This window comes from Panicum virgatum, chromosome 5N, assembly GCF_016808335.1.
Source record: "Panicum virgatum strain AP13 chromosome 5N, P.virgatum_v5, whole genome shotgun sequence".
NCBI lineage: Eukaryota > Viridiplantae > Streptophyta > Magnoliopsida > Poales > Poaceae > Panicum > Panicum virgatum.
This window is the reverse complement of record NC_053149.1, coordinates 23,846,882-23,859,827: the sequence shown is the minus strand read 5'-3', so window position 1 is coordinate 23,859,827 and position 12,946 is coordinate 23,846,882. Positions and strand designations below refer to the sequence as shown.

At 43.4% G+C, this 12,946-nt stretch overlaps 1 protein-coding gene across 1 annotated transcript; it reads right to left on the bottom strand.

The window, feature by feature from the left end:
* Positions 1-99: 99 nt before the first annotated feature.
* On the bottom strand, positions 100-8,389 carry LOC120674678 (kinesin-like protein KIN-13A). Its single transcript, XM_039955816.1, has 12 exons — positions 7,751-8,389; positions 5,668-5,901; positions 5,280-5,456; positions 5,059-5,163; positions 4,253-4,330; positions 4,036-4,117; positions 3,314-3,476; positions 2,391-2,726; positions 2,081-2,299; positions 1,376-1,979; positions 1,225-1,290; positions 100-671 (listed from the first exon to the last, which is right to left on the bottom strand). Exons 1-12 carry the CDS (start codon positions 8,387-8,389, stop codon positions 489-491), a joined length of 2,886 nt encoding a protein of 961 aa, XP_039811750.1. The 3' UTR covers positions 100-488.
* Between the last annotated feature and the right edge of the window lie 4,557 nt (positions 8,390-12,946).

The following is a 12,946-nucleotide window of genomic DNA, read 5'->3' as shown; positions in this document are numbered from 1 at the left end:
AGCACATGCATGTCAATTCGGCACAGTTTTAAAGGTAGAGGAACGTTCCAGTAATTGAAATCGTATCAGAGTAAACAGAGGACACGAAGAGTCAAATCCTGTTGGTATTTTGCCGCATGCCATATTTCTCTTTTGCTGACGCGAAATAATATCAACAAAGAATAAAAGTATAAAACACTATAATGGCAAGGGCGAGGTACAATGGTTATGTCCTCACCGCAGCACTTCACTACCCATATCTTCAAACAACAGTTACAACTATATTGGTGCAACAGAAAACAGCAAACATAGACAAACCTATGCCGCCACAAGCACCCGGATCACGAAAAGAAAAATCAGCAAACTGACTCATACAACCTAGCTGCGTCTCAAATCGCCCTGAAATCCTCAGATCCATCTCTCCTTTTAAGATGTCAAAGGCCACGATACAGCGCTTCTCGCAGTCCATAATAATTGATAAATAGTGTACTTCAATTTCTGAAGTTCCACTATCTTGATGTTTTTTGACGGCTAAGAATCTCCTGTTCCTTGAGGCGCTGCTGAAACCGCGCCAAGCGCGCCTGGAGGCTCACTAAGCCAGAAGCCTTCCGTGACAACAGAAAGCTCAGCTGGGCCACATAGTTGTCAATGAGGCTACCTGGCTGGTCAACCTCCGCTAATAGGTTCATCTCCTGCAATAAAATGGCATGTCATATTAAGGAACATGTTGTAATGCTGAGATAGCGACAGTCATTGGCCATCCTGAGTATTGATTAATGCATTATCAGACATACTGACACCAATGAAAACAATCCGCTAAGACCTAAGGGACACCATGCATACTGCGAAAGATCAGGGACACAAATGATTTTGGGTTTTTAGCAAAAAAAAACATATGTTAGAAGGATATATTGTCACCCATGGACAGCTAAGATGAATGAGTTTGGCTATTTTTGTGTAACCACAAGAATGACGTGCACACTACTATTAATGAATTACTTTGCACAAAATATATAGATGTATTGTCATGGAATTGAAAGGTGAGAGCACAAAATTATGACTGATTAAATAAGAAACATTGCAGAACTGACATACTTTTATCATTTAGTGCAAAAGTGAGAATATAAATTAATATTTCATACTGCACAGGATATGGAACTGACAAAGTTTAAATATGGATGAGCAGCATAAACTATGATAGCATCTACAAAGAAATTTAAGTACAACCAAGTATTTGGAACTTACTTCCCGAACTATCTCCATGGTGTTTTCGATTTCCTTTCTGTGAGCGGCTATCAATGCCTCTTCTTCCTATGCCGCACCCAAAAAAAAAGATGAATCGACATTGCATCTCTATCACGATCAACTAATATAAGATTCTGATAATAAAAATTACCTCAAGTATTGCATTTATTTCCATATCTTCTTTTTCAGATTGCCTGGATGAAACCTGTGGTGCTGAGGTCGATGATGGTTTTTGCAACTGCTGCTGTTTAAGTTGCTGTTGCTGCTTAAGAACAGTCCGACTAATTTCAGGTCCACTTTCCTTTTTCACGTAGTTGCTCTGCCTTTCCGATTTCTCATCCCTGTTAGCTTTTCTCCGGGGTGGTGAGACTTTTGTGACTTTTACATCTTCTTGTGTATTTACTGAATCCTGAAGTGACTGTGTTTTACTAGTAATACCAGACTGGCTAGGTTTCAAATCTCCTCTCTCCCTATCACTCAAACCAGATCTTGAACTACTTTCTTCTTTTCCTCTATGTGGATAACTTGGAATTGTACTGAAAGAGTTTCTCTCGGGTTCCATGGAAGTATTGGAAGTGAAATTGTCAATACCCTTCCTAGAACCATCAACATGTCTTTCTTGAGTCTGCTCCATCATTTCTTCAGATTCACCTGATAAAGGATATGAATTGTATGTAGATTCCTTGCCAGATGTTACAGGCTGCATAGGAACCTGCTCCTTTTTTATGTTCCCACCTTTCGAAAGACTTTTAACCCTGTTTGTTGAACAGCAATATCAGTAAGAATTAACAACTAGATAACTGGATGTATATTCAAAGCAGCTACAATCGAATTCAATATAGTTGAAGAGCATTACCTATCGGCGTATCTTAAGGTATTTAGCGTGTGCTCACATGATCCTGAACTTGGTGATATGCAAGAAATCATTACTGTTCGAGAGTTGCCAACAAAAGAGTCACGGAGCACCTCTGTTAGCTTGCTTCCTCTGAAAGGAATGTGTATTTGATCATTATCCAATGCTCGAATACATTCCTTGAGTGCCAAAAGGCTCTTGTTAATCTCTGCACCCTCAATTCTGGCACAAGACATAAGCATAACGAATAGATGAATATCATACAGCACAAGCACAATAAGACAAGTCCAGATCTATTGCAAAAAATCAATACCTTGTTTGTTTGTCATTATCTGTTGTATCAGCACCACGCTCACTTCCAGCAAGATCGATAAATGACATTTTACCGACAAGCTTTGTATTCTTTGCTTCAATGGCATCTCGGTCTCTCTGTCTCCGAGTATCAGCAACTGGGATATGCTTTTTCACAGCCAATTGCAGAATAGCATGAGATCGTGATGATTCTTCGTTGGCCCCGGTTGTGCCTGTGCTTCTTGCAGCATTTCCTTTCTCAATGTATTCTTTGACAATCTGGACATCAGAAACCTCGAACTCCTGTAAGCCAACAATACATACCTGTTTCTTTCCATCTTCCCTCATTAAGAGTTGCCTAGAAAAAAAAAGAACAAAAGAACAAAAAATGTAGCCTGATTTAAACAAATGAAAATAAAGTCCACAAAACAAGTAAAACAAAAAGGACCAGACAGTTCCAATAAAGCAAACAAATATAAACTGCAAAAAGCAAACACTTAATTAGATTTCCTAAGCAAATCATTAGAACAAAAATATAGCCTCATTTAATTGGCTAGAGCTAGATGAAAATTATACAAACAAAGATACAAATTAAAGTCATTACTTGGCTTATATGCGTAACCCATGGATTACAACTTTTCACTAATCATGACACAGGGAGCCAACTGTTTCACACATCCTGATGTAACCTGATTCCACTAACTCCGAATCAGAAGTCACTGTTCTAAAAGGCACATCCCCACCCTACCACTTCACCAATACAGTGCAAAAGAAAAGGAGAAAAAAAAATCATTGTGCCCACTTGTATAATACTTCAAAATATGCAAAAACATCTTGGACACAGCCAGTCTCAATATTGACCAATGACACCCAAAAAAACAGAAATAACCAATTGAATTTTATTATGCCGAAGCATAAAACAAAAGGATTCAAGAAGTAACCAACCTCCTTTCACTGAGAAGATCAAAGAGCTTGCCACCATAAATCTCAAAGTAACTCAACCACAACTTCAAATGTTGATTCCGATACAAAGGTTGATTTAGAAGACGAACCATATCATGTGCAGCTCTTAGAGGTAGGGGTTGCATTGTATAGGTCTTGCCACTGCCTGCATATGGAGATTCATTAGGCATGCTGCCAAGGAAAATCAATAAGAGAATCAGGAGTAACAAACTACGAATACAGGAACGGTCGTAAGTGTAATTCACCAGGGCAATACCATATACATCCAGCTGCGAAATAAAGTGAGGGTCTAAACTTTGACATATAGAGGAGCACATTTGATAACTGTAAGACAGAGTTCAAGAAGCACCAATTTTAAGCACCATTTGCCCCCAAAAAAAATCTAGAACAGGGCACAATGTACTGCCAGCATTTTCCACACTTGGCACTTAGTGTCAAATCTCAGATGCTAAATTTTATCACATACAATAGTCATTCAACCAATGCAGGTAAGCCCTGTAGAGTAAAATACTTAACAATCACAAAGTTTACAAATAATTAAATCACAGTAGGGAATTTGAAGTATAGTAAATAGAACAGGAAGCACAAGGATATTTCCAAATAGTTTGCCAAGGAGATAACATGAATAATCATTAATAGGGTCCAGTACATAATTCATGATTACTCCCAAAGGAAATGGATTTCTACTGTTTAGCTAATCTAACCTGTCTGGCCATATGCAAAGCATGTGGCTTTTGTCCTTTGGAAAATTATTGGTATAATAGGCTCGACGGTCTCATGGTACACCTGTTAAACAAAACAGAAAGTCCAATATCCAACATTAAAGAATGCAGCTGAATACGAGAAAGTAGATACTCTTCAACATCAATTGGGGGCAACACCGCAACACTAGGTAATTGATTTTAGAGAATAATTACTTACCTCATCATTAGTTACATGCTCATCCAATACAGCATCAAAGCAGAATTCATGTTTTTCCACATACGCTGTCAAATCCACCTTTCAATGAAGACAATGTGTTAGTCCATTTAAATGTTCAAGCAATGGAAAAGTTGGGAAAGACATTTACGTTCCTAATGCGTGTTTATTCATGCATCTTATAATTACAGATTGTTTTCTGACTAGCAGAGCAAGCATACTATACACTGACAATAAATAGCAAAACATCAAATGGTTTATTTCTCCAGGTTATTTTGCAACCCCTGGTCCGAAAATACATTTATTTCAGTGATACATAGTGACAAAGGGCTAGCTGAACGCAGATGAGCACTTAAAAGAACTCAATTTATCCATTGAAATGGATTTTTCTGTTTTGCAATTACAATATTTGATTTCTGACATCGCATCACGTTTTTCATTGAATCAGAGCATTCAATTTTATCACTTCAAAACATGCTTGTTAATTCAAGCCTAAATTCATAATTACCTAAAGCATGCTGGCATCATAATGGCTTAGTCTTACTTCATTTTTCTTAAGCAAAGGCAAGGTGAATATAAATAATGCCAAAATGTAAGTTGTCCTACATACACAGGTACAGTGGTTATCATGTAAGACGTCGAAGGAGTACATCTATCACATCTTTTCCAATCTTCACTATCAATATTACTAGCATCCAAATTTAATCAAACTATTCCAACAAACCCAATAAGATAGTTAACGGATATTGACCAAACAAGTAACTATTCGGTGAACTAGGGACACAAGTGTACAGATGACCAGGCAGTACCTTGAGCTTAGGTTCATGGACAGTCAAGAACTGAGAATTGTGTACGTCTATGATGTCTTCCTCTTTTCGAGATACCTCCTTTTTGTTCAGGGGTCTTTTCCTTACCTGAAACAAAGAAAAATTCCTCACAAGAAGGGGAAAAAAAAGAGAGAATGGATTATGTCTTAAAAGTGTATGACAGTTGTGCACCATATTATAGCAGCATTTCAAAGAGAGCATACCACGACTTTGATCTTCGCTACATTACTTTCTCTAACACTGACCACAGTGTTCTCTTTTTCGCTGACGAATGCACTACTTCCTAGACCTTGCTGCTTTTCTGGTATTATGTCATCCTCATCATCATCCATTTCCTTTGGCATAAAAGGTGAAGCCTCAAATGGTTCTGACTCAACATTCTGACAAAATAATAAGGTATAACTAGATTAGCATGCATGAAGATGATATTGCAACCTACAAAACAGATATGGACATAATGCTTTTAAATATCTTAATCAACTGAATCATTTCCCCGGTTTCTAGAAGGAACAAGTAGAAGAAACATCAAGATGTAGACAATAAATTCTGTTCAAGTACAAGGTTACAATGCATGTACAAACTAGAGAATACCTCAGATAGAAGCCCGCTGTCATCCATAGCATGAAGATCTAAAAGGCCAGCCCCGAATTCACCTCTAAGTTCAGGTGAATAAAATCCATCTACAGAAGCCCCACCACCAAAGCTCTGTCCTGTTGGAGCATAGGGCTCGGACAAGGATGCAGATGCCAATTCCCCATTGAAATTCAGACTCCTCAATAATGTGTAAAGCTTCTGTTTTTCTTCAATTGATTGCGGGCCATATCCCTACCAAATAACAATCCAGCAAATTGTCAAACTGCACGGATGCAATAAATAATTTCATGATACACAATAATATCAGCACAAAATAGCAATGGAACTCATCGAACCATACGAGAAACACAAGGTCAACATGGGAACTCGCACATATACATCTAATATGAAGTGCCAGTTTCATATGACTGTCAATAAGTCTAGCATATGACCTTAACTTTGAACTGGACGACACAGTCAGAAGTGAAATAATCATCCATGCAATGGGATATCAATATCAATATCAGACTCTTAAGCCAAGCTCAGTGAGTGAATGCAGTAATAAAAACCATGGAACCAAGATGGTAACTGAAGCTTGGGATAGACACAGAAAAGAGATGATGAGATGGGAGGCTACATGAAATTATGTTACTTGACTTTTTTGTTTAGAAATACTTTCATAAAAGGTAGTAACCATATATTGATATCAAGCTCTAAAAAATAGTGGTCAAACATGCACTTGGAGGCCACAAATTCAGAAGCATCAAATAAGAGGAATATTATGTTTCCCGGTGGCATAGAACCAAGCATACTATAACTATTCGTATGTTACATGGAATGTACTGTGATAATTGACGAAAACATAGCAATGCCTTTCCCATAATCATTATAGCATGTAGCGCTAGAAAATAGCAGGTGCAAAATTGTTTGCTAATTCAAATAGATCTAATTTCACAAAATATTAGGCCAAACAGTTAAAAAGTTTCATTAATATCCTGGAGTGTTAAACAATTATGAAGATGTTAAGCTGCATTTCATGTACGAATTGGAATAAAGCAAGCTATGCTGATCACAACATGTTTTTTTATAAAATATGGCCAAAATCCAGAACAGAGGATACGATTTTTCCCCCCTACTGATTTGGGTAAGAAAAGCACATTTGAAATCCAGCACATATGCATTAACCATCCCTGAAGGTAGACACTTCTTCAGCGTTATTTTATTACTCAATCAACTTAACATTCAAGCTGGAAAGGATTAAGCTCATTTTTGGTTCAATACCATGTAGTTCCATAGTAGACCTCTGGTTAAGTTAAAAACTCAATGCCAATACGCAAAATTTGGAAAGGCTGTGCAAGTTACCAATTAAAATCCAAGGCACAAGAGGATGCTACTCCCTCGATTATTTGTACTTGACACCCTAGAATCCTTGTCGCCAAACTTTGACAATCAATATGTTTAAATCTATTTAGATTGGATAGATGAGCAATATACTAGTTCTATTGCTAAAACATTTCCACAATAACATAACAATATAAAAAGAAAACCCAGAATGGATGCCGTACCTTCTGGCCCATTGTGCAGGATTGCAGGGACATGGACCATACCTGTAGCGTTCATTGCGAAGACAAGGACACACATGTGACCATGTCATCTTGCATGACTACTGATCATGATGAACCCAGCATTCAAATTTTACAAGGACAGCCCCCAACTTGGCAGCTTCAGAAACCCCAAATCAGTAAACTTCCCTACACTTACATACCTCTCATACCACGATTTGGATCACAACTGAGTTGCAGTTTGTGCTAGTGCTATCAGTCAGACAATGCAGCTGGTAACTCTAATCTCGAGCAGAGCAATATTTCAGAAGGGGTAGCAGAAAAAGTGGATTCCGGCCGTTTCTACAACTATGCAACAAGAACAGAAAATATGTCGCCAGAAATGCACGTCTCCGCAGATTCCAGCACGGACCCATACAAAAAATCCCCATCCCTAAGCTGATGATCGAGCGATGCAGCTACGCCACGCGCACAGAGGCCAAGGCTTTCAGGCGCAGAGAAGGATCACGCTAGAGCGAGATGGGCGGTCTGAGACGGACCTGCATGAGAAGGCTCGGGAGAAAGCCGCCGCCGCGGAGGTCCCCTGCCCCGACCCCGCCCGCGGCCGAGGACGCCGCGAGGTGCTGCAGCCCCGCGGACTGCAGCCACCGCGCTGTGACCGCGTCCCCGGAGTCCCCCGCGGCGGCGGACGAGGCCGCGGCGGCGGCGGAGGCGCCACCTCCGCCGCCGCCGCCGCGCTGGGACCGCTTCTGGGGCGCCAAGTTGGCGTCCGGCGCCGGAACGGCTAGGCGCGGGGGCGACGGGATCTGGCGCCCAGATCTGGCCGAGGCGGCCGGCGCGCAATGCCGATCGGGCCGGCGCCTGGTTGTGGCGGGGATCGAGGGGGTCCGGGGTCCGGGCCGGATCGAATTGGGGGCGTACGCGAGGGCGAGAGGGATTAGGGATTTGGGTTCGCGGAAGCGGAGGGGGTGGAGTTCGAAGGTGGTTCTGAAATGGCTTTCAAAGAGGCGAGACGTTCCGCTGCTGTTGGTGGCCTGGACGGACGCCGGTGCGGCTCGCAAGTTTGAAAATACACAAGCAGGCAGAGGCAGAGGCAGAGGCAGAGGCAGAGGCAGAGTTTTTTTATAAGTTAATTGGATCTGTGCCCTTATAACTTTGTCGTTTTTAAAGCACACCATTACTATTCAAAAAACTATGCCAATACCATTACAATTGTTCCCTACTTTGAAATACGCCATTATGGACACCGGAAGACATATTGGGCCCACTTTCAGGCATCCTGAAACTAACATACTTTCGTATGGACACTTTTGCCCCTGCTAGTCTCCCTCCGTCCCACTCTATGATGCATCGGACCCACTTGTCATCCCTCTCCCATCAACTTTCTTCCTCGTTCCCAGCCGCGCCTCCGCTCTGCACTGTGAGCACCATGTCCCCGCAGGTCAGCGGTCCTCCAGCCTCCACTGCTCTCTTGCCGCAGCTGAGACACTGCCGTCCCGCCAGCCATACGTGCCGCCCTGCTCAACCCCCACCTCCATCGCATCCCGCTAGCAGGTCGGCACAGCTAGCAGGTCGGCACAGCGATGCTGCGGGCATAGCGTGCCGCACCACCGGCGGCAGGCCGCCTGCCCAGGTCTAGCTGGCCGGAATCCCGTCCCCGGCCTAGCAAGCTCGAGCCCAGCCCCCTTGGCCGGCGAGCGCGCGTGTGCGGGCCGCAATGCTGCCGCCGGGGCGAGTATGCGCGTGCATGCTGCCGCGCTTCCGCCGAGCAAGCACGTGGGTGGGCCACCACGCCGCTGCTGGTGCCGCCGAGCGAGCATGCGGGTGGGCTGCGTCGCCAACGCTGCTGCCGTCAGGCAAGCGCGCGAGTGGCCACCGAGCCACTGCTACACTACCGCCAGGCGAGTGTGGGCAGGTGGGCGGTGCCACTACCGCTTGGTGACTGGAGCGAGCGGGTAGAGCCGGAGTGTGCTGCGGTGTGCTGAACTCGGCATGGCCGGCACCAAGTCGGAGATGGAGAAGAAAGAGAGGGAGGGGGTTATTGCGCCGGGGAAAGCCGCAGGGCGAGCGCCGGGTTCGCGGCGGCCTCGTGCTCCTCCTCCTCCATCGCGGCTGAGGGAGAAGGGGAAGACCCGAGGAGCGCTCCGGAGCCGCGGGGCGAGCGCCGGGTTTGCGGCGGCCTCGTGCTCCTCCTCTGTCGCGGCTGAGGGGGAAGGGGAAGACGCGAGGAGCGCTTCGGGGTCCCGGTGCAGTGAGCGGTGGTGGCGAAGGCAGTGCGGGGAGGAGATGAGCGTGCAGGATTCGTAATAGCAGAATCTTGTCGGGGATCTCGCGGGTCGGCTCGCCTTTCCCGCCGCCGCCGTTGACTCCTACCTCGCCGGCGGCGCCGGCCATGGGCGAGCGTGAATGGATACGACAGAGGTCAGAGGAGCACCAGAGGGCCTTATCCACTTGGATGGGGTGGGCAAAATCGTCCATACGAAAAATACAGTAGGGTGGAGGATGCCTCCATACGCCTACAACTGGGCCCAAACCGGTATCCAGCGTATATAGTGGCGTATTCCCAATATCAGGTGAATTGTAATGGCAACAGTATAGTTACTTGAGAAGCAATGGTGTGGTTTAAAAACGACAAAGTTATAATGGCACAGATCTAATTAACCCTTTTTTTTATTGGGAGAATGTAGAAACTGGAAAGCGAGTGCTACTGCTAGGAGGAGATTCAAAATGTTTTCTGCGAAGGGAAGGAGCGTGTGGTGGGGGACCGACGGTCTGGTCCTAATAACTGGGGTGCTAGGAGGAGATTCAAAATGTTTTATGCAAAGGGAAGGAGCGTGTGGTGGGGCCGGCTGCGGCTTATTTTTTTCAAATAATAGCTGTTTGGTAATCATGGTACAGTGATGGCAGCAATGCTGGTCCGACGTATAAATTTGAAAGATTAATTTATAATGATCAACCAATTGGATCCACGAGGGGCAGGATTAAATTAAAAAACTACACCCAATTTCGTGAGCCACCCTATAATTGATGTCGTTAATTAAGTACTTGTGCTTAGAACAGATAAAACATACTACCCTCCAGGAATACATGACGTTTTGGGCACAGGAAAAAGGTCTCCAAAAAGCAACTTTTATAGTATAGATTAGGAAATTGATTAATAAGAGTTGGAAATAAGAATTAGCTGTCATGTAAAACTAAGATAACACCACAAACTATATTGTAGTGTATTTTGTAAGAAATTGAGATAACATCAGACCATATGCAGGGAAAGTAAGCTAACACCTAATTTTGGTCATCCATAATACGATGTATTCATGTAAATTTGAAGAATTTATGTATGATTATCTTAGGCCAAAATAGACTTTGGTCCTTCAATTTTACTCCAAGGGTCAATTTGGTCCCTCAACTTTTAAAAAGACCAATTTGGTCCCTCAACTTTTGTTTTTTGGTCAAATTTATTCCTATACTGATGTAATGCACCATAATATCATGAGACTAATGCTAAAAAGTCATCGTTACCCTTGGTTATTTCCTCTTCTTCACAATTTGCATGTTTAGCAGTGGTGCAACAAGTTAATCAATCATGTGCATGATATTCTTATGTGATCTAGACTAAATTAAATACGAAAGGGTATTTCGACAAATACGAGAGATATCAAATCAGCCAAAAAATAATAGATCTATTGTGACCTATTATTGATTAATTACAACTATATAATAATGGAAATTGAGTATGAGAAAGATCTAAGGGTAAAAATGACTTTTCACATCTATCTCATGGTATTATGGAGCATCACATCAATATAGGGACAAGTTTGACCTAAAACAAAAGTTGAGGGACTAAATTGGTCTTTTTGAAAGTTGAAGGACCAACTTGACCCTTGGAGCAAAGTTGAAGGATCAAAATGGTTATTTTGTCTTATCTTAGAGCATCTCCAACAAACTCTCCAAAATAGACTAGCTAAATTTCTGTTTAGCTATTCATTTAGCTAAGATTGACTCTATATATTATGGTGGAATCCAACAGACTAGTATCCATTTATTCAACTCTCCCCCTCCACACACATTGACAAATGGGTCCCATGCTATCCTTTATTCCTCACCTTCCCTCACGCATGTTCTTCTTCCTCCGCTCAAACCTTCCCTCATGGCCAAGCTCCCATCCAACCCAAAATTCGCCACCATCACTTGTGTGTTATTCAATTCCTTGCACCTGTAGTTTCCCCAACCTTCCAGCAAGCCATTTGAGCCGCTTCCGGTCCAAACCCTTCACCGAAGCTGTCAGTGTTTTACTGTCACGTCTACGTAGGGGTACTCTTAGGTAGAGAGATGATCGTGGGGATCACCGAGATCAAGAACATGATGGTACAAACAACACAACGGTTAGACAGGTTCGGGCCGCAGAAGTTGCGTAATACCATACGTCATAGGTGGTTTATATTGCCTGCCACAGTAGTTTACAGAATCTGTTGGAGATGTCTTAGCTCCTCGTCTTAGCCATTCCTCTTTTCTTTTTAACTTCTTATCTAGGCCGTGTACCAAAGATAGTCTGTAAACTACAACTTCCTTGAAAAAGTTTCAACCACTATGAGTGAACCAAACTAAACTGTTCAATTCTTCATTAGACCAGTCTCAATGGGCGTTCATGAGCAATTAAATATATATGCCACAACAGTAATTTTGCTAACTGGGTAAGAGATGAGAGAATTTTATAGGATGGGAGAGAAGTTTCATCTCTAGCCGACACAGTTTTTAAAATTTTAGTCTTATTAACTGTGCAATAAAACTCTGGACTGCGACAGTGAGACTAACCTTAAGATCTCTCGTTTAAAAAAAAAATCAAGACGGACCTCCCGGCAGGATTGTTAAGTCGGCGGCCGGCAGCTTCCGGTCCCGCCGTTAACGCTACCCAACGATGGCCGGGCCTACGCCAACCTACCTGAACTCCGCTACAGAAGATCCTGTTGAGTGTACTTTATCAGCGCACAAATCTCTTGTTCTCGGAGAGTTGGAGGTGAGCAGTGCGAGGTAGTCACGCATCTTTTATGGCCCGCGACTTTGTGTTGGTCTATCTGGCGCATAAAGCTGCAGTACCAAAGCGTTTGCTGGAAACAATGGCACCCTATAGCAGCGTGCCTTGGCGGCAAGGAGATCCATTTCTTCACACAAACTTGATCAGAGGAAATCTTGCACACAGGAATTACGTACGAAGAGATCGATTTTTTTTGTCTGAAGGATACAGAATCTTACAATTCGGTACTCAGAGATCTTCGGATAATGACTCGGAGAGATTTTTCCAATAATCAAAAAAGTTGTTCCAGTAGAAAAAATTGGGGGGTTTTATACCCCCAACCCCTCGCGGTGTATTTATAGTCTTGTCCATACATTTTCACCTTATGTTAGTACTTTCGGAGCCCCTAACTAGGTTTTTCTTGCTTCTGAGTTGAAGAGCCGTTTACGCCACGCAAGCTTCTCCGAATCGTGATTGACACGCTTCCGCCGCTCCTCCGAGGGTTCCTGGAGACCCCGGGCGCGTTCCGCCCTTTGGGCTACGCCCTGTCGACTTCCAAGCGAGGGTCTTCGGCGTCTTTGGCCCTTGCTCGCATGTAGCAAGGGGACCTTCGCGTGAGTAACCTTCGCAGGAGTGCGCCTCCGAGGGAAACCTCCGACCTGCGGATCAACAAAGAAACGCCAGAGGCTGACCAAAGGTTATGGAAGTGGGTTTGTAGCAGTTG